Source organism: Rhinopithecus bieti, unplaced genomic scaffold, assembly GCF_001698545.2.
Source record: "Rhinopithecus bieti isolate Rb0 unplaced genomic scaffold, ASM169854v2 scaffold_12049, whole genome shotgun sequence".
NCBI lineage: Eukaryota > Metazoa > Chordata > Mammalia > Primates > Cercopithecidae > Rhinopithecus > Rhinopithecus bieti.
This window is the reverse complement of record NW_016807278.1, coordinates 415,964-437,905: the sequence shown is the minus strand read 5'-3', so window position 1 is coordinate 437,905 and position 21,942 is coordinate 415,964. Positions and strand designations below refer to the sequence as shown.

Below are 21,942 nucleotides of genomic sequence, written 5' to 3'. Positions count from 1 at the left end.
TCTGCAGGAAAATCGCTTACTGCCTCTTGAATGAAACCTCGTCCTGCATGGTAGATTAGAGATGGTGCAACACAAGTGAATATATTTCTTCTCTTTTTTAGAAACAAAAATTTTAAACTATTTTTTACTTAAATTGTCCTTTTTTAAAGGGTAGAAGGAATAAGAATCCCAAGGCTTTCAATCAAGATGTCATACTGAGCTGGTGTGACAAGCTTCTCCCACCTCTCATTCTGACTGCTACCTGGAACACATATGATATCTGGATAAAATGCAACCAAAATATATAAGCCAGCTTGAAATAATGGAAAATCGCTAGGTAGAGTTATGAAGGGGAATAAAAGATGGACTCTTAAGTACCCCGGAGTCTACTAGCAGACACACACATAGCATTCTTTTAGAGTGGTTAGAATGAACTAAACATTTTCAGACTACAGTGGGCTATTACAGCTCAGGTGAGAGGAGGTTCACTTCTGTCTGGGAGGAGGAGGCAAGAATATCATCAAGGAAGAAGTCACAGTTATTTGGGCCTTCAAAAGTGAGTGACAATTGGAGACAAGATGGACTCTTAAGTACCCCGGAGTCTACTAGCAGACACACACATAGCATTCTTTTAGAGTGGTTAGAATGAACTAAACATTTTTCAGACTACAGTGGGCTATTACAGCTCAGGTGAGAGGAGGTTCACTTCTGTCTGGGAGGAGGAGGCAAGAATATCATCAAGGAAGAAGTCACAGTTATTTGGGCCTTCAAAAGTGAGTGACAATTGGAGACAAAGATTAAGGAGCTCATTCCTGATGGAAAGAATATTTGACAAATGGAGTAAGACAATAATTTTTTTTTTTTTTTTTTTGAGACAGAGTTTCGTCCTTGTTGCCCAGGCTAGAGTGCAATGGCGCGCGATCTCAGCTCACCACAACCTTCACCTCCTGGGTTCAAGCAATTCTCCTGCCTCAGCCTCCTGAGTAGCTGGGATTACAGGCATGCACCACCACGCCTGACTAATTTTGTATTTTTAGTAGAGACAGGGTTTCTCTACGTTGGTCAGGCTGGTCTCAAACTCCTGACCTCAGGTGATCTGCCAGCCTCAGCCTGCCAAAGTGCAGGGATTATAAGCGTAAGCCACCACGCCTGGCCAATAATAAAGAGTTTTAACCAAGTAAATTCATTCCTAGGATTAATCTAACTGGAGCAAAATGATTTGAAATTGAAGTTACTTCTTATTTATATATATTGTCTATCTAGGAGGACCTTACGAGCATTTGAAATGTCTACTCTTAGGAAAATTTTGAATAAATTTGGTACTTCAAATGTAATGCAGACTTATACGGTGATAAATATGAGGAAGTAGAAAATCTTAAAATATAACCTTAAGTAAAACAGAATATTTAATAAGGGCTTACGATTGCATTTATGTAAAACCTTTATTCTTGTGGGAAAGGACTAGACAATAATAGGCACAGATAAAAACAATTGTCTTAGAATGTAGAATTATAGGTGTTTATTCTCTTAAAGCTTTTTAATGTTGTAAAATGAATTTCTAATAATAATTTTAGAAGGCACTGCACAGAGGCAGAAAAATTGGGATATGTTTAGGAACTTGCACATAGCCTGGACTGGCCTAGATGAAGCATGGAAATTGGTGAGAGAGAAGGTGGCTGGAAAGATAAGTCAAAGTCAGTTTAGGGAGGGTTTTGAATGACATGCCAGAGAATGTACACTTGCTTTTGGTAGGCAGAGAATATACACTTGTTTTTTGGCAGTCAGACCATGGAGACATGGAAGCCTTTCAAACAAGGAGGTAATAAGGACAGAACATAAAGAAAGATTTCTCTCACAATGCTGGTTGTATTATTGGTTGATGAGGGAAAAGAACTAAGAGAAACCAATGAAAGGACTCCTACAATAGTCCATACCAGAGGCACTATCAACCCAAACTGGTTTGGTGGCAGCAGAAATGAAAAAGAAGCAGCAGACATGAGAGGTATTGCAAAACTCATATCAAAACAACCTGCCAACTAACCAAACATTGAAGGGTGAGGGAGAGGAGGAGTTCAAAAGTGAATCTGAAATTTTATTCCTGAGAACCAGAGGTCAGAAAAAGTTGGGGTCAGAAAGTGAAGCTTGTTTGCAGGAAATAAGAAATTCTTCTTTGGATGTGCAGAGGGTGAAGTGCTTGTAAGATGTCCAGTGGGCAATAAGAAAAACCCAAGAAAGTAAGTCTTGAGTTTGGGAGAGTAATCAGAAATAACGTAGTGCTGGCTAGTCTTCTTACTGGTAATAGTTAAAGCTGTGACAGAAAGCAAGATCATTAAAATTGCGAAGATAATTTTCTTTTAAAAGAAGAGCCTGAGATATATCTATATTTAGGAATGAGAAGGAGGAAGAGGCGGTAACAATAACTAAGAAAGAGAAATCAGTTAAGTTAAAGGAATCAGGAAAATTTAGTGTCATGGAAGCCAAAGGAGAAGAGTTTCAGAAAGGAAATGATCAACAGTGACAAAGGCTGCAGACAGATCATAAGAAATGAATTAAAGGTATTTTGGACTTGGACCTAAGGGCATGCCTCAGAGAGACATGTCAGTAGAAGAGTGGGTAGAAGCCAGATGGGAAAGCAACAGGCGGAGTGATGAATGAGAAAGAACAGGCAGGTAGAATAAACCATACCTTTGAGAAGTTCAGCATCACACTAAAGAAGAAAGGTGGAATTTACAGTATTGGCAAAATTGAAGGGACATTTCAGGATGAGAGATGCATTGAAGATGAGGCAGGAAGAGAAGAAACAACTCTCCTCTGAATGAGGAGTGAATAGGAGGGAAAATTTGACACTGATAAAGCTAAGGTAGAATGATTTTTAGTAAAGTAGGAGGTAAGAGCATCTGCTGAGAGGGAATGTGACAATTTGGTGATCTGGAGAGAAAAATCTGCCAGAGTCACTGTGGAAAGTAAATGAAAGGACTTCAATACATTGGGAAACTGTACTTTAAAGAAATAGCAGCTTTAAAGGTGGTATTTCTTCCAATTTAGTGCTCAAGACTGTGCAATCTGGAATCTTCCTCTACGTTCATTCTTGTCAAATCAGTGTCTCACCTTGGTGACCTAGTGCGTGGTTTCTTTACATCTAGTATCCTTACCACTTTTATCTAATGATTTCTACCTTTTACTCAAATGTCACATCTTCTGTAAAAACTTCCTTGATTAACTCAGCCTGTTGTAGTTTAGCTCCTTTTCTGAAACTCTTCTTGGTCTTTTATATTTACTACAGAAAAAGTGAAGTTCTCAGAAAGAATAACCTTTTAATAGCAGACTTCTGAGCACACAAATCTTAACCTTGAGGATTAGTAGCTTAATTGGACAACATCAGTGCTTGTGGTCTTTTTAGATCTATGTGAGAAGAAACACGGCTGGTCCTTCATTGTGTTCTTCTGAGCACACTGGATAGATCAATTTCTAGAGACCCTCTGGTGCCTGACATGTAGCAGTAGTTAACATTTGCTGAATTCTGAATATGTTCTAGATAACTCAGCACATAGTGGAAACCCAATACATGTTTGATAAATTCCCCACCTTTTGTAATTCCTTGGGGTGGGATAGAGACAACCTCTGGGCAAGAATGTCAGTTCTTAAACTCCAGGAAAACCTACTGGACCTAGTGTCATGGAAAGTGGATCATTTTTGCGGAGCCTGTCTGAACCTCACAGTATGTAAGGTTTCCAGGCTAGCTGGACTGTAACTTGCATAACCCTTGTGTGTTTATGAAAAGAAAAAAGAATTCTGGCTTCAATTACCTTTCCACTTAGGGGAAATGGTTGGCAGAGGAGAAAATAAATGATTGCAACATGTTATGAAGAATGAGGACTAGCAAAGAGGAAGGAGCTTAGGTAAACAGTGCTGCTTTATTTCTGCTGTTAATCATTCATTGGGCCTATCAAAGTTTCTGCCCATCTATTTCCATCCAGCCATCCCTGACCAGCCAACTGCATGGTTGACATTCAGGGACTTTTTGGTGGAGCAATTACCAATCAACTTCAGGGTATTATGATAAACTCTGATCTGGGCAGGAACCAGGACTACATAGATCAAATCAGTTGTCTTCTTTGAGATACTATCCAAGATATCATCATAGAGTCTTCTGCGCTTCCTCAACTACCAAAGGTCGGTGGACTACTAAACCCTTGGGGTAGCTTGGAGGAAAGGCTGGTGGTTTGCCCCTTTAAGGAGTGCAGGATTAGAAGGATAAAACAGAGACAAAAGCTTGGAGGTGTTTTCAGCAGAAATCTTTTCAGGATCACTGTATTAGGGGGATGTATGACTTGAAAAGTACTTTAACCCCATCTGAGCCTCAAGTTTTAAAAATTATAAATGGAGGAATAATATTGCATTCTAATAAAATAAGCTAAAGAAGAAGAGGTGTAAGGTGTTGCTCTTGTTACTGTATCTAAAAGACAGGTGTGTTGGTTGGTTGGTTGATCTTTCACCATCTTCCCATATCAGAGAGTTGAGGCAAGGGGTCAACCAGACTTTTCAAAGGGTTCACAGGAAGCCTGCTTCTCGTAGTCTACATTCTGAAAACTTGGGCCATTTCTTTTTTTCTGAGATTTGATTAACCACTCCAAATCTCCTCCACCATTGACAGCAAAGATGTTTAGATATGGTAATAAGGAGGACACTGGCCAGCCTCCAGTTGGTCTCTGAAGCTAGCAGGCTTAGTCGTCCTCACCTTCTTTACTTTCTTAATTTGACGATGCTGATAACCCTTCCTTCTTGAAATTCTCTTCTTTCTTGGTTGACCAGGATATAGTACCATTCTGGTCCTCATTTTAATTCTTCAACCACTTGTCTCTTTGCTGATTCCTATTCTATCTCTAAATATGGTAACACCAAGAGAATAAAAAGTAGACTACAGAAGAGGCAGAAGCATCAAAGAAAGTTGGCATTAAGCTTAGAGATACATTTGAATGTAGTATGAGCAGAGAATAAAGGAGCTGATAGAAAAATAAAGAGATTTGGCTGGGCGCAGTGGCTCACGCCTATAATCCCAGCACTTTGGGAGGCCGAGGCTGGTGGATCGCCTGAGGTTGGGAGTTCGAGACCAGCCTGACCAACATGGAGAAACCCTGTCTCTACCAAAAATACAAAATTACCCAGGCATGGTGGCATATGTCTGTAATCCCAGTTACTTGGGAGGCTGAGGCAGGAGGATCATTTGAACCTGGGAGGTGGAGGTTGGGGTGAGCCAAAATCATGCCATTGCACTCCAGCTTGGGCAACAAGAGTGAAACTCCATCTCTAAAACAAAACAAAACAAAACAAAAAACAAAAAACAACCCCCTCCCCCCAAAAAAAACAAAACAAAAAAAGAGATTCTGAGAAGGGTGGGAAAGTGTGGAAGCAAATTTTTTCTGGAGTTTGTAAATGATACAATTGAGAGCCTAGGTATAAGGAAGAAGACACTCAGCCCGAGACTGGAGAAAAATATTATCCTTTCACAAGGTATCTGCACTTTAAAAGGGGGAAGTTAGACAAAATAAATATCTTAACTTAAAAGTAACTTCTCATGGAGGGAGAAATTTGAGGACTAAAGGCTGTTTCAGTGTCTCTCAAATTGTACTGCATTGCTAAGTGCTAATAGTATTTTTCACAAGGGACCCGGCATGCTGACTAAAGTTCTTGAGTTGGTTCCATTTCGGCAGGAATTTAAAAGATGATGTCCTTGAAATATGAAAGCGTTTGCTAGAGTAGCCTCAGCTTTTCAGTGAGCAGTTACAGAATTGCAGAATTTGTTCATCTAGGTTTAATGTCATCATTTCAGAGATGGAGGTAACTGATATCCAAGAAGCTGATATAGCTTCTTCAAGATCACAGACTTAGTATGTGGTATTGCCAGAACTCCAACTTGGGTCTTCTCAGCTTGCGAGTTCTAGCCTCCATTCCCATACTCTGTGGCCAGCTGGTTTCTGCTGAGGGACCATCAGGAGTAGTTATGGTGAACTGCAAATGCTGTAGTTGGAGAAGAGTTAGGATGCAACCTGATGGTTTGTTAGGGAAGTCTAGTCACTGTATTATCTCTCTTCAAAACTGACAAAGCATTTCACACACATTATTTCATTTGGTCCTCAGTGAGACAGTCATTCTCACTCTAAAGATAAAATTAAATTGAATTTCATTCCTTTTAGATTTATTGTTATTTATTCTGTCTTATTCCTTCCTCCGTGTAAATTTTAAGCTAGTTAAATTCTGGTGCTCAAATTAGGTCTTTCTAAAGGCAGTGAAAGAAATCTCTGCAAAATAAGGAGGAACTCTTTTCTCTTCCTCTGCAGCTGCAAAAAAGCCAATGATAATCTGCATGACAAAACTGACCTTGCAAATGTTTTTTCTAACAAAGGAGTCACAGGATTATATAAATCAATTACAATACCACGTTAGAGATGGAAAGTTGAATAAGTACCTTCCTTGTCTTCAAGGAATTCACAGTGTATTTCGGGAGGCAAGAGCAAATAGATAGTTATGATACAAAGCAATGTTTCAACTAAGGTGTTAGCCAAGTACTGGAAGAACAGAAAACACTGGCATCTCATGATGAAGTCAGGCAATGCTTCACCAAGGAAGTGACATTTGATCAGAATAGTGAATAAAATAATAGTGAATAAAGGAGAAGTTGGAGGTAAGAGCATTAATGCATGTGAGCCAGTAACTGTAAATGTTTGCAGGTGTTTTTCAAAAAAATCCTGGCTGTGTGTGGTGGCTCATGCCTATAATTCCAGCACTTTGGGAGGCCGAGGTGGGAGGTTCACTTGAGGCCAGGAGTTCAAGACCAGCTTGGGCAACATAGTGAGACCCCTGTCTTTAGAAAAAATTTAAAAATTAGCTGGGTGTGGTGGCATGCTCCTGTGGTCCCAGCTACTGGGGAGACTGAGGTGGGAGCATCATTCGACCCCAGGAGGCTGAGGCTGCAGTGAGCTGTGATTGCACCACTTCACTCCAGGCTAGGTGACACAGAGCGAGACCCTGTCTCAAAAAAGAAAAAAAAAAAAATCCAGAATGTCTTTGGGGAAGGGTAAGTGTCTCCTTGAGACTGAAGCATGGTGTTCTAAGTGAGAAATGATGGGAAAATTGGGGCAGATATGGGAACCTATGCAAACTGGGAACCATGAAAGTTTTTAAGCAGAGTAACAACATGTAAATTGCTTTTTAGGGATATAATGGCATCAACATGGAAGCTGGCTTATAAATGTTTGAAGGCTTTTACAGTGGTCTGGAGTGAGGGGAAGGGAATTATAGGAACCTAAACCTGGACTATGGAAGTGGAGTGTAGGAGAGAGTGGCAGATTCTGGTGCTGCTGCTATGACCAACTTGACAGGACTTGATGACTCTGAATAGTGCAAGGAGGTGAGACAGAGGAGGCAATAATGAGTTGGATTTCTAGTCTGGGAGGCTGGGTGGAGATTGTCACGTTCACTGAGACAGAAAGCACAGATATTAAGTAGTGTTGGAGGAACATAGTGAATTTAGTTTGAAATATGTTAAATTCAAGGTGCCTGGGAGATACAAATGAAGTGATTGGAAATACTGATTTGAACCTCGGGAATTTTAACTTAATTTTTTTTTTTTTTTTTTGCTTAAATGAGAAATCTAACAGAGTCAAAAGTTTTAGTTTACTTTCAAGGTTGCAGGTAAAGAGGAAAGTGTAATAATTATTTCCGGATTTGGCAAGGAAAACTCACAAGCACTTATAACTTCTAGTAAACAGAAATGTTCATATAAATATTATTCCAGAAAAAAAAATTCACTAAGATAACCAGTCAGAATTACACTTTTCTAAGGTTAAAAGTTACCATCATGTGGCAGAGCATCTCTAAAATCCAGGAATGACTCCTTTGTTAGAAAAAACATTTGCAAGGTCAGTTTTGTCATGTAGATTATCATCCGCTTTTTCGCAGCTGCAGAGGAAAAGAGTTCCCCTCATTTTATAGAGATTTATTTCATTGCCTTTAGAAAGACATAATTTGAGCACCAGAATTGAACTAGTTAGCAACCAGAGTAAAGAAGACAAGCCTGAATAGCTTAAAACTTACACTGAGGAAGGAATAAGACAGAATAAAATAATTATAAACAATTGAATTTATGGAGCATGGAAGTTTTGCATGAACCAGAGACAATTAGGCCCAGAGGTGTGGGTGATTTATTTATTTATTTATTTATTTATTTATTTATTTATTTATTTTTGAGACGGAGTCTCTCTGTCGCCAGGCTGGAGTGCAGTGGTGTGATTTCAGCTCACTGTAACCTCCGCCTCCCGGGTTCAAGCGATTAACCTGCCTCAGCCTCCTGAGTAGCTGGGATTACATACAGGTGTGCACCACCGCACCCAGCTAATTTTGTGTTTTTAGTAGGGATGGGGTTTCACCATGTTGGTCAGGCTGGTCTCGAAGTCCTGACCTCGTGATCTGCCCTCCTCAGCCTCCCAAAGTGCTGGGATTACAGGCGTGAGCCACCGTGCATGCCCTGTGGGTGATTCATGTATGGTGATTAAAGTCATGGACGTGGATGACTTCCTTCCAGGAAGACAGCTGAGGGCAAGGGAAGACAAAGCCCCAGGACAGCCCCAGGGGTGCCAGCATCCCTCTGCTCTGCATGACACATTGGATCTCATTGTACCAAAGGCCACAGTGGAGACCAGACCCAGGGCTTCTAGCCAGAAGTTCAGTGGATGTTTCTCTGCACTGGGGGTATAATTAAAGTCCCTGGTGATGTAACCATTTATTGCAATTTTAAATCATTATGATGACAGTATTTTAACGCCTAGGAGTTTGGCTAATGACAGAGTGACATTCCAATGCCAATTCTATGAAACTCTTCCCTATAATTTCTTTTGAATGTTTACTATGTGCCATCCACACACCATGCCAAGCCCCTCTCAGAAATTCTGAGATGCAATGACAGTTATCCTTTTTATTTTGTAATAAAGGAAACTGAGGCTTAGAGGAGCTGAGTGTTTTACCCATGGGACTCGATTCCCATGTGGTAGAACCAGGAGGCCAACTCATATGTTATGGGTGTGGCTCCAGAGCCCATGCCCAAGGTCTTGGCCACACTGTCCTCCTCTGTCCCCAGCTCTGTGGCCATGGCTTAGGTGTGAGGCTGAAGCAAAGGGAGTGAAATAACTTCCTCATCACAGTGTAGGGTCTGCATTTTTCTGTGTCTCCTGTCATAACCTGTGGAAGGAGGAGAACCGGTTTTTGCTTACTCCTTCCCTCCTTCACTGTCCTCCCTTGACTAGCTGATGATATGATGACTTCAGTTTAAGAATGGAAGAGCCTAGAGTAAAATTGCTTGGGCCAGTTCTCATTGTTCACATTAAAATACAGGTGTTTGCCTTGCTTTAAAATCAGGTAAAATCAGTCCTTAACAAAGCATACACCGTAAGGGGAGACGCGGATGTGGCACAGTACTTTTCTTTGGAACATATTTTATCCCTAGAGCCTTTGGATTTAAATTCAATGCACATTTTTTGATCTCTTTAACTTCATAAGGCACAGGCTAGGTGCTGTTGTGGGGCAGACATAAATGGGAGCATACTCTGTAATTTCAAGGATCTTGTGGTTTAGTGGTGAAGGCAGACTTCAGATGTGAGTTACAGACCAAGTCCGAATCAGGGTTATAAATACAAAATTGCACTTGGTATGTGGAGGCTTGCTTGGATAGGAGGGAATGCTGGAGAAGGGACTGGCAGAATGAGTGGGAATTAAAGAGGAAAAAGAGAGAGGGTAGATAATGTGGACAGGAATGGGAGGTAGGAAAGTGCTGGGAATGGTAAGGAATTCTGGTTGTCCAGGACAGCTGGAGCCTAGGGGGTCAGGCCACAATACTGAAAAGTTAGTCATCAAAGCCAATTGAGTGAATGCCAGTTCCTGAAGGCTCAGTTCATAGAAATAAATTTGTTGAATTTATCAGAGTATCAATTTACCTAACATTGTCTTAAGAAATATTCATTTTGGAGGCCAGGCACGGTGGCTTATGCCTGTAATTCCAGCACTTTGGGAGGCTGAGGCAGGAGAATTGCTTGAAGCCAGGAGTTTGAGACAAGCCTGGGCAACATAGTAAGATCACATCTCCATTATAATTTTAGAAATGAAAAAGAAAAAATATTCATTTTGAATATTCAATGAGTATAAATATATTCTTTTTGACTGTAGCTAATGAATATATATATTTAGCAGCATTTAAGATATTTTGTTCAACTTCTTGAAGCTAATGATTTAATCTTATGGTTGTATTTTATATAGTCATAAATATTTTCTGAACATATTCAACACATGTATTTTCCTGTGAATGTAATAACAACTGCAACAATTCCTATGGGAAATTTCCACTTTATACTCTTATCCTTTTGATTTTCATAGTCAAATTCTGTTTTGCCAACCCACTGGTATTTTTAATCTCTTTCTTCAATTTCACTGAAATTCAATAAACACAACAAATCTACTCATTGTCAAAAATTGAAGAAACTTTTTCCGATAGTTTTCATAGTTCATAACACATCTTATTGGGTGGGAGAAATTTGTCACATTTTACACATTTCACAGAGGATTAGTGAGGTGGTTTTCATGATATGCAGCCTGCCTGGCTCTCAGCTGTCTCCAGCTTCACAAGATTGTGAGGGCAGAGAGTAGCGTAGCATTAGGAAGGAGGAAAATGGGAAAACAGAGGGGGAAACTGGGTAGAAAGGGGAAGCATGAAGGCCCAGAATGTTTGTCCTGGCTCCTCCCAACCTCTTTAGACCACCTGGATTCATTCAGTACAAAGTCTGTGAACACATTTCCAGTAAGTGATGACAGCTGGTAAATTGCTCATTAGGTGAATTTATGTACTGGCAGAGTTGCCCTGGTGGGGGTGTATGGAGCTCATGGGACAGGACATGTGTGAATGGGGTCCCACAGCTGACAACGGGTGGAGGGATGGCTTCATCAGAACTGAGTTTTAGAAAGATAAGAGGCTTACATAAGTCTTTACTCAAGGAAGAAATTATACCCCACAAAGTATGAAGGGCATTATCAACTTCCCTTCTCTCACACAGTTTCTCTCCAAGATGTTTCAGTCCTACATCATGTAAGACTGTCCCATATTACTGAGATCAGCTTTATGTTGAGGGACTGAACATTACCTTAGATGTACATTACATAACATGACAGTCCTTGGGGAGAAATACTGAAGGGACTCCCTTTACCTAATGTATATGGGCTTTGTATGAATTATGGGTGCATGAAGTGGCCAGCCATCTGGATCTAACAGAGCTGTCAAAGTAAAAGATGAAATTCACTATTTTATAGGAGTGAATTTGGTTAACTTCATATATTCCTTTGAAGACAAGCACTATTTCTTTTTTTAATTTCTTTTTATTTTTATAGATTTATGGTATAGAGATTTCTCAAGAAACTAAAAATAGAACTCCCCTTTTGATCCAGCATTCCCACTATTAAGTATCTACTCAAAGGAAAGGGACTTTTTCTAATGCAAACTTAGGATATATTGTGTTCTCCAAAGGGAAAGCGAAGTGGCGGTGAAGAATAAACAAAAAAAGTCCTCACTAATTTTGCTTTAAACACGTCTTTATATAGTCTGATTTAAAATAAAGGTGCATTTGCCACGTATATTTTTCATATATGTGTGTGTGTGTGTGTGTGTGTGTGTGTGTGTATGATCATTTTTCAAAACTGCAGATTGCTTGATGGTTTATTGCCTTTGTCAATAGTTCTCACAAGGAACTCCCAATACTTCTATATGGCGACTCGACTCTTTCTATCCCATCATTTTCCTGCCTGTTTGTTTTGTTTTGTTTTGTTTTGTTTTATGTTTGTACCTTTCCTCTAACTCCACTGCCATTTCTTTGTTCAGATCATCTGGCCAATTCCAAGTCTTCTCACTCAACCTCCCTGTTTCTTTCCTCTAATCCCTTCAATCTATCTTGTGCACATCTGCCATAATGATCTTAAAGCATAATAATTGTGTCATTTCTCAGCTTAAAAACAAACACTCACATAAAAAACAAGCACTTTTATTCCCCAAGGAGTAAAGTCTATGAATTTCCTAAACTTGAACTTTACATCCCATTCAGACACATCTGTAAACTGTCCCTTCCCCATCTCAGACTCTTAGCCAAATTGGAGTATTATCTATTGTTCCCTCAACATGCCCTGCATCCATTCTCCAATGTCTTCAGTATACCTAGTGCAGACACAGTCTCCTCTGCAAAGCCTACTCCCTCCCTCCACTTGGAATCAATCTCTCTTCTGAACGCAGAGCTTCTGCAGAGGCCAATCCTTACTGCCTTGTGCTGCAACATTTGTGCTCAGGGGTTTGTGTTGTTTTGTTTCCACTCCAGGCTGTCATTTCCTTGAAGACATGGATCCCATAACATTTATTCTAGTGCTTTATGACAAGTGAGAATTCAATGACTATTTATTAAATTGACTTCTTTCAGCAGAAAAAATCAGCGAAGCAGAAGGCCAAGCGCCCCTCAAGAACTCCATCCGGGCTCTTCATAGAAAAGGGAAAATGGCAGCCTGGCCCTTCTCCAGGCTGTGGAAAGTCTCTGATCCAATTCTCTTCCAAATGACCTTGGTCGCTGCTCTGTTGCCTGCTATTCTCGGTGAGTAGTGGGAAACAAGCCCAGATCGGCAACAAACAATCAAGATCATCTGTGCATTCACTTTTAAGGCTAAAAAAAATGATGACTGAGCTTCTAGCAGAGACCCAGCTTCATCAACAAGTGGTTTATTTGACAGGCTAGAACTTAGGGAAATTTGCTTTACACATAAAGGAAATAGTGTTCTAGACATTTTCCTCTAGATTTTTATTTCTCCAGGAAAGAATTTCTCTCCCAACCATAACTTGAACAGATCTATATTATCTATCACTATGACTAAACAATTTTCACTGCCTGTGGGTTTATTCAGGGGTGCTTAAAAGTAAATCAGCCTGGTATTTAATTCTTGCAAAAAAGGCAAAGTTAAGATTTTTATGCTTCAAGGGCTCTTTGCTTCTTCCTCCATATCATTCAAAATCAAACAGGTGTAAAAAAACATAAATTAAAAATGTTATTTTACCCATTTCCCAGCCACCCTGTTTCTCTTCCCTGAGGCAACCAATGTTATGTAATGTTATTTTTAATACAATAATATGTTTCTGTTGAGGCAACTTGCAGGGACTTCTGACTTTGCACAGATGCATTTGAGTCAGCAGATATGGGGAATCTAATAGGTTGGTGAAGTTCATGTCTTTCTTCTTTTTCAGATAAATTATCCCATGTGTAGTAGAGAAGGGATAAAAATTCTGCCTTTTATCATTATTGTTTATTGTTATCATTGTCATTATCTTTTGTGAACAAATATATATTACTGATCACTCACTAGGTGTATTGAACAGAGAGTATAATGGGAGTTACGATTTTTCTTGACTAGAGGTGAAAAGAATGATCCCTGCTCTAAATATCACGCCACAGAAACAATAAGACGCTGTGTCCCAAGGTATAATTTTTGGTGCTCCTTGTCATTTTGGTGTCCAGGCAATTGTGGTCCTCCACCCACTTTATCGTTTGCTGCCCCAGTGAATATTACTACGTTGACTGAGACACACTTCGAAACTGGAACTACTCTGAAATACACCTGCCGCCCTGGCTATGCCAGATCCCATTCCGATCAGATGCTTACCTGTAATTCTGATGGCCAATGGACATATACTACCTTCTGTGTCCGTGAGTATCAACATTTATTTTTTTCATTTGTGCTTTTCCTATCTTTGGAAACTAAATTTTCTGAATCTTTAGTCACCAAGAAGACAGTTTGTCAATTACTGATTTCAATGTACATACTTGTGGCATTTTTTGAAAAACAAAGCAAAACAGAAAATTGGGGTAGTTAGTTGCATTGAAAAATAACTCTCTTCTTTTTTTTTTGAGATGGAGTCTAGCTCTGTCTCCCAGGCTGGAGTGCAGTGGTGGAATCTTGGCTCCCTGCAACCTCTGCCTCCTGGTTTCAAGTGACTCTCCTGCCTCAGCCTCCTGAGTAGCTGGGATTACAGGCATGCGCCACCACACCTGGTTAATTTTTGTGTTTTTAGTAGATACAGGGTTTCACCATATTCGCTAGGCTGGTCTCAAACTCCTGACCTCAAGTCTTCTACCCACCTCGGCCTCCCAAAGTTCTGGGATTACAGGTGTGAGCCACTGGGCCTGGTCAGAAGTCTATTCTTTATAAAGTAATCCACCAAGCACTTCTTTCAAGAAATGAACCACAAATTTCATTATGATACATTGAAAATCAGGTTCACTTTTAAAAAATTATAAAAAGGTAGGTGGCTAGAAAGTGGCAATGCAGTTTTCAAAAGAACCTCACTCAAAATATTTGCTGTGTTTTGAAGAAAAGTTATGATTCACTGTCAGTTGGGAATGCATTCTGTAGTGTTTTCCAATAGTAGGGGTATACAATCAATGCTTTCTCTTTTTTGTTTGTTTTGTGACATGCATTTTGGAGTGGCCTAGGTTCTAAGTACGTGCCATAGACATAGAATGAAGCAAAGCTGTCCCATCCCTGGTCAGCTTATTAAGTCCTGGACTACGTGTTCTACTGCTGCAGTGATTTAACTGGGCATTTTTCTCTATTGGTAAAATGAACCAGAAAAAGACAAGATCAAATTTTGCATTAATTTTGAGGTGAGTCAGGGTTAGAAATAAATTTGAATTTAAATCTCTCTGTGTTTCTGGAAGCAGAAGTGAACCTTGGTTAATTTCTTTTCTTTTCTTATGCCGTATCTGTGAGTACTTGGAAGTACTAATCATCATTTAAATTTTTCTCCCAGACAAACGATGCAGGCACCCAGGAGACTTACCTAATGGGCAAGTGGAGATTAAGACAGATTTACTTTTTGGATCAGAAATAGAATTTAGCTGTTCAGAAGGGTGAGTGTGAGGTAATCTATGAACAATTCTTTTACCTTTATTTAAAAAGTAGCTGAAGTGTTCATATATTTCAAAATTTAAAATGATGTAAAAAGATAGACATTGAGAATTCTCACTTCCATCCTATCTCCATACACCCCATTCCTTCCTGTCCTCAAGCAAAGATCTATTTTTATTGGTTCCTATGTATCTTTCTAGTGTTTCCTTATACAAATACAAACTAAGAAGTTAGCATATATTCTTATTTTCCCCCCTTTCCTCTAATGAACCTAGTTTTGAATCTTGCTTTATTGTTTACTTATCAATGTATTCTGGAGATATTTCCATGGTTTTGCGTAGAGAGTTTCCTTATTAATTTCCTTTTACAATTGCATAGAATGTTGTTGTGTAGTTGTGTCATGGCTTCACCATCCCTTTGATGGATCCATGGATGTTTCCAATCTTTTGCTATTCTGAACAATGCTCTGACGTATTCTCTTGTATGTATGTCATATGTAGTTACATCTGAAGGGTAGCTTCCTAGAGGAGGCCTCTCTGGCTCAAAGAGTATGTATATTTGAAAATTTAAAAGATATTGTCCGACTGCTTTCCCTAAGGGTTTCATGGTTTTGCAGAGTATGCAAATGTCTGTCTCTCCATAAACTCTCCAACTGTGTTGTCAAACTTTTGAAAACTTGTCAAATTTTTGAATTTTTCCCAATGTAAGAGGTGAAAATAAAATCTCACTATAGTTTCAATGTACATTTCTCTTTTGTCAGGGAGGTTGAGTATATTTTATATGTCCAAAGGATGTTTGTATTTATTTGTGCACTAGTTAGCATGTCTGATGCCTGGTTGTTGTTGTTTTTTTTTCCTTAACTTGTTGAACTTTTTATTCTTAAGTTTTAGGATATATACATTTATACATACACATGAGTCTGTGCATAGCAGGATTTAGGCCTTAATTCTAATATACACTGTAACTTTTCCCACTGTGTGTGTGTGTGTGTGTATGTGTATGTGTGTGTGTGTGTATGTATACGTATAATGTTTTTGACTTGGCTATTGGTATTTTTTCCCCTTAAGGAGAAATTATTTGTATATATGTTGTTAAATTAATCAATTTCCCTTTTAGCAATGGTTTTTGGATTTTATGTCTTAAGGCCTTCCCCAATATAAGGTTTAAAATAATTGCCTATATTTCCTCTACTTTTATATTTTCATATATTTTAATGTTCAAAGCTTTAATTCATTTGGAGTTAATATACAGTATGCAGTATGAGGTACAGGTTTTAGACCATATTTTTTCATATTGCTTTCCTGTTGCCCCAACACCACTTATTTAAAAGTTCGCCTTTACTGATTTGGGATGCTCTTTGATACTATATAAAATTCATATACTTATCTAGGTCTATTTCTGGACTTTCTATTCAATGCCATTATTTTTTCTGTACATTTATGTACAAGTTTCACAGTCATTTAATAATTGAGGCTTTGTAATATGTTTTAATAGCCAATATGGGTAGTGCTATCTTATTACTCTTCTTTTTTGAAGTTTTCCCGACAGTACGTATTTTTCTATAAGAACTTTAAAGTTAGACATATTTTAAAATCAGTGTTAGATTAGTTTTAAAATTAATTTTAGGTGAAGCACAGTGGCTCACACCTGTAATCCAAGCACTTTGGAAGACCAAGGTGGGAAGATCTCTTGAGTCCAGGAGTTCGAGACCAGCCCGGGCAACCTACGGAGACCTTGTCTCTACAAGAAATTTAAAAAATTAGCTGAGTGTGGTGGCACGCACTTCTAGTCCCAGCTGTGCAAGAGGCTGAGGTGGGAGGATCCCTTGAGCCTGGGAGGTCAAGGCTGCAGAGAGCCATGATAGCGCCACCGCACTACAGCCTGGGTGACAGGGCAAGACCTCATCTCGAAAAATAAATTAATAAAATTAACTTTAGGAGAATAGATATTTTATAATGTTGACTCTCTCTAGATAAGAATATGTTACCATAGAGAAGGCAAAACGTTTCCTCTACCCTCTTAGGGTCTCCACCAGGTCTGAGAATTAAGTTGACATGAAACAGATTAACAGGAGAAAAGCACACAGGTTTTAATTTAATAAGTACATGGGAATCTTCACAGGAAAATGAAGACCCAAAAAATGGTCTTTGTACAAAGTTTCTTTATACAGATATCTCTTGGCCTTGACTCCCTGCCTCTGGTGATAAGAGGGTTCTTTTCCTTCAGGTATAGGGAAGGTATCTTTCCTGTGAGTTTCATCTCCTGCCTTCAGCAAGAAAAGGGGAGATCAGAGTGCCTTCCTGCATCTTGCTGTGTTTCAAGTGCTTTCAACTCAAAAAACAATCTTTATGCCAAAGTGGTCTGTTTTGGCATATTCTGCTACCCTTTGCTATTCTTCCCTCTGTTCATCTTAGTCTTTTTTTTTTTCTTGTTTCTTTATGTGTGTTTCAGCTTTCCTCACAGAGATTTTGCATTTCTTGAAGAGTTTAAACCTCTAGCAAAAACCAAACAAAAAATGTTTTTGGTATTTTAAATGGATTATTTATCCATTTTATATTGTAACTAGTCTATCTATCTATCTATCTATCTATCTATCTATCTATCTATCTATCTATCTATCTATCTATCATCTATCTACTATTGATTTCTGCATGTTAGTTTGATAACTCAGCTAACTTTCTAAATTTTTGTATTATGCATTAGTTCATTCTCATGCCGCTATGAAGAAATACCCAAGACTGGGTAATTTATAAAGAGAAGAGGTTTAATTTACTCACAGTTCCACATGGCTGGGAAGGCCTCAGGAAACCTATAATCACGACAGAAGGCAAAGGGGAAGAAAGGCACCTTCTTCACATGGTGGCAGGGAGGAGAAGTGTTGAGTAAAGGGGGAAAAGCTCCTCATAAAACCAGCAGATCTCATGAGAACTCACTCAACATCAGGAGAATAGCACTGGGGTAACTGCCCCCATGATTCAATTACCTCCCACCACGTTCCTCCCACGACACATGGGGATTATGGGAAATACAATTCAATATGAGTTTTGGGTGGGGACACAGCAAAACCATGTCATATTATTTGTAAAAATTTAAAAAAATTCTTTCAGTTGAAATCTCTTAGGATTACCTGGTTTGTAATCACATCATTTCAATGATTCTTTTACCTTCTACTTTCCAATTTTTAGATTTCCAATTTCTTTTTCTTGTCTACTTACATTAATTACGTCAGTCAGGATTTACTTGGAGAAATAGAACTGCAGGATTTATTGTAGGGGCGTGACTTGACATAGGTGTGGGAGATAGTTAAATGGTGTGTACAGGAGGCTGTTCCTTCAATGTCTGTTGCTGTGGCCTGAAGTCAGCAGGGCAGGGAGTCAGGAAGGGAAGATAGACATGAACTGAGTGCTTCAAGGACAAACTGGAATCTGCAAAGATGAGTGAGTAAAGCCCACCATTGTAAACTAGAATTCATCTTGTTCTTTCACTGCCCCTTAGCCTCCAACTTCAAAAATGGGTATGTCCTGTAGAAGTTGTCCTTCGTCACAGTGCCAGTGTACTTGGATCAGAAGCCAGGGTACATGAAGGAGGAGATCATGCAGGAGCTGGCCCTGCTGTGGCCTGGTTTAGCCCTCTGCCAACAAAGTGATAGAACAGAGAAACAACAGTGCTTGTGAACTGCAGTCACATCCTGTGCTCTGCCCTGACCTTTCTAGCATGTGGAGTATGGCTCTACTAATTCACATCTACCATCTTTTATGGCACATACTAACTTGGCATTATGTATGGAAAAGAATTCTGGGAAACATAATTACAGCTTAGCTAGGTTGACACAACATAAATCTACCACAGCTCACCCCTTGTCAAATTTGGTATTTGTATACACTAGTCTTAACCATACTTAGCTTAATTTCCAAATAAAGCCAATAGCAAAATAATACTCACATTTTACATAATGCAACTATCCCTCATACACCTGAAAACATGGAAATTCTCTTCCTAAAAGAGAATTCCCTTTGAGCTGAGTCATGTCTCCCCTTTGATATTCTATAACTTAAATATTGAGATATAAGGTAAGCCACTACTAACACATCTGATACAGTAGGGGAAGGAAAGGGGTAAAGAGAAACGCAATTAATGTAATATCTATTTATATTAAAATAAGAAAGAAACATTCACAACTTTTATGGTCCTTGTTTATGCAACTGATCATGTGGTTGTAGCAGGTATTTATAACAACATGTTTCTGTTACTCATTCCATATTCTCTTTGCCCTCGGCAAGCACTTCATCTGATGTTGGTTCTTGCCCAATGCGGTCGCCTAAACCTTTATTCTTGAATGGTCTGGGCCATCAGCAGTCCTGCCTGATTTGGGTTATTATAGTTTTTCATTGATTTTAATTATAGGGCATGGGAGTATAAAGAGGTGCCCCAGGGAATCTCCTGCATTCCAAACATACTCATTTTTGCCATCACTGTGCAGAAGCAATCTAACATTTCCTATCATTATCAGGATTAGTCACTCCAACCATCAGAGTAGATTCCTTCTTTGCCTTTTCATTCACTTGCATGAGGGTCCAGAGTTGACAGGTCTCAACTTCCAAACTTAATTTAGGGTTTTCAGGTAAAATACAGGATGCCCAGTTAAATTTGATTTTCAGGTAAACAGCAAATAATTTTAGTGTATGTTCCATGCAACATTTGGATCACACTTAAACTAAAAAATGTGTTCATTGTTTACATGAAATTCACATTTAACTAGGCACCCTGTATTTTTGTTTGCTAAATCTGGCAACTCTAATTTTTGGAACTCTTGCTGCATTCCATAGTGGAAGCATTCCTCCATTGGAGACTTCCAAACTGACTGGGCCAGGTGCAGTGGCTCACCTGTAATCCCAACACGTTGTGAGGCTGAGGTGGGAAGATTACCTGAGCCCAGGAGTTCAAGACCAGCCTGAGCAACATAACAAGACCCATCTCTAAAGAATGAAAAAATTATTAAAAAAAATAAAAGAAATAAAAAGACTTCTAGATTAACCAAGAATGTTACTTATTTTTATGTTTTAAAATTCACAGAAGTTTTAGGGCACATCATAATATACAATCAATTTTCATTAATATTTCAACAGGCACTTGAAATGAAGTTTTTTTTTTATTATTAGTACATAGAGTTTGCTATATACACATCAGATTTACTTTCTTTTTTTGAGACAAGTTCTCCCTCTATCACACAGGCTGGAGTGCAGTGGTGTGGTCTTGGCTTACTGTAGCCTGGACTGCCCTGGCTCAAGCAATCCTTTTGCCTCAGCCTTCTGAGTAGCTGGGCCTACAGGCATGTGCCATGACACCTGGCTAAAGTTCTAACTTTTGTAGAGATGAGGTCTTGTTATGTTGCTCAGGCTGGTCTAGAGCACCTGGGCTCAATAGATTCTCTTGCCCCGTCCTTCCAAACTGCTGGGATTACAGGCATGAGCCACTGTGCCCAGTCAGATCTACTTTCTTAATAAGTTGTTTTGAATATTTTATTATGCTTATCTTTATATACCTTAAACATGAAGATAGGAGTTAAAGTAAATTAATAATTTTATAATTATTTTAACTATCATAAAATAATTTAACGATAATAGCATATTTTGATCATTTTTCTTATGTCTCATGTACTTCTGTTTTATTAAAATTGCTGCTACATACATATTTTGCTACATAAAGATTCATAACTCTTCACTGAAAATCATAATCTTTAACATATAAAGTACCCATTTTTGTGTAATTTAATAATCTTGGTTCTGATGTCCAACTTATGGGATATTAAAATTATTATCTTTGCTTTTCTTTCGATTGGAATTTGCTTGGTATAATTTTATCCTGCCTTTTATTTTTAATCTGTCTGAAACACTTTTAGGTTTGTCTCCTGTATATAAGATAGCTGAATTTTGCTCCAACTAAAAGCTGTTTTTCTTTCATTAGGAGTTTTAAGCGTAATTACATTTATTGCTGTGAGTGATACTTATAGACTTGGTTTTGTCATATCTTTTCATATTTTATAATATATATGTGTATATTTGTTTTCTATTCAAATATATAGTGGTGTTTAGGAAGGTTCAAAATTTGGTTCTAGTGGTGACCTATATACATTTAAATTTATATAATACTGTTATTCCTCTTTATCTTTAGACAGTTTAAATTGGTTCCTTCTTATAAACAACAATAAACTTTTCTTGTATTCTTCCCCCTTTCACCCCTTCTATCTTCCCTACCAGTAAATTTGTAACATTTGTATTATCTTAGTGTTTATTTTGCATTTAATATTAATGTGAAATACTCACATGTGTCTATGGTTGCTTTCACTCCCAGTTTTGCAAATGATCAGGCAATAAGGGAGTTTATTTTACCTTCTCTTCCATTTCTTTATTTTTTGTTAGTTATACTATTTCAGTGCTGTCTGAGCATATAACGTTTATATTTCCTTCAGTCACACTTAAAATCACATTTGTTTTGGTCTCAGATCTGCATGTACAATATTTGCTACCATTTTTGTTTGTTTTGGCTAAAGTTGCCATTGTCATCTCTTGGTTGGTTATAGTTTGTCCTACGGTGGTTTCCAAAAAAAGGTCCCAAGTGAAAATTATTCTTTGAGTTCTTGCAGGTTCAGATAATGTATCTGAGGCATTGATATCTAGAAGATAATGGGGCTTGATATAGTCCTTTGCTCATCACTTCTTTTCTTGGATGTCTTATAGGTACTGCTGCACTATCTTTTGCTAGTGAATACTACTGATCTGAAATTTCTTCTCATGAGGCTTGATCTTTCTTTGACTATCTAAAGATATTATTATCTTTGAAACCTATACTTTTACTCTTTGTTGTTTTGAGAGAAATCACTTGGTTTAATTTTTTTCTGCTGTGTGATGTGCAATTTTAATATGTAGATTGAAGTATTATTTTATTTTAGTAACATTTACTTGATATATATATATATATTTTGAGTCAAGG

The 21,942-nt window shown here is 38.4% G+C and overlaps 1 protein-coding gene across 5 annotated transcripts in view; it reads left to right on the top strand.

Moving 5' to 3' along the window:
• Positions 1-2,110: 2,110 nt before the first annotated feature.
• The window catches only part of C4BPA (complement component 4 binding protein alpha), a 42,628-nt gene continuing 22,796 nt past the window's right edge, over positions 2,111-21,942 (top strand). For 2 of the 5 annotated variants that reach the window (XM_017880859.1, XM_017880855.1), the window contains exons 1-4: positions 3,941-4,152; positions 12,483-12,647; positions 13,563-13,751; positions 14,855-14,954. In XM_017880859.1, the coding sequence (XP_017736348.1) occupies positions 12,554-12,647; positions 13,563-13,751; positions 14,855-14,954 (383 nt within the window). In that variant the 5' untranslated portion in view covers positions 3,941-4,152; positions 12,483-12,553. Of the gene's footprint in view, positions 2,214-3,940; positions 4,153-12,479; positions 12,648-13,562; positions 13,752-14,854; positions 14,955-21,942 lie in introns of those variants that run through there. The other 3 variants (XM_017880858.1, XM_017880854.1, XM_017880857.1) reach the window with 2 other exon arrangements.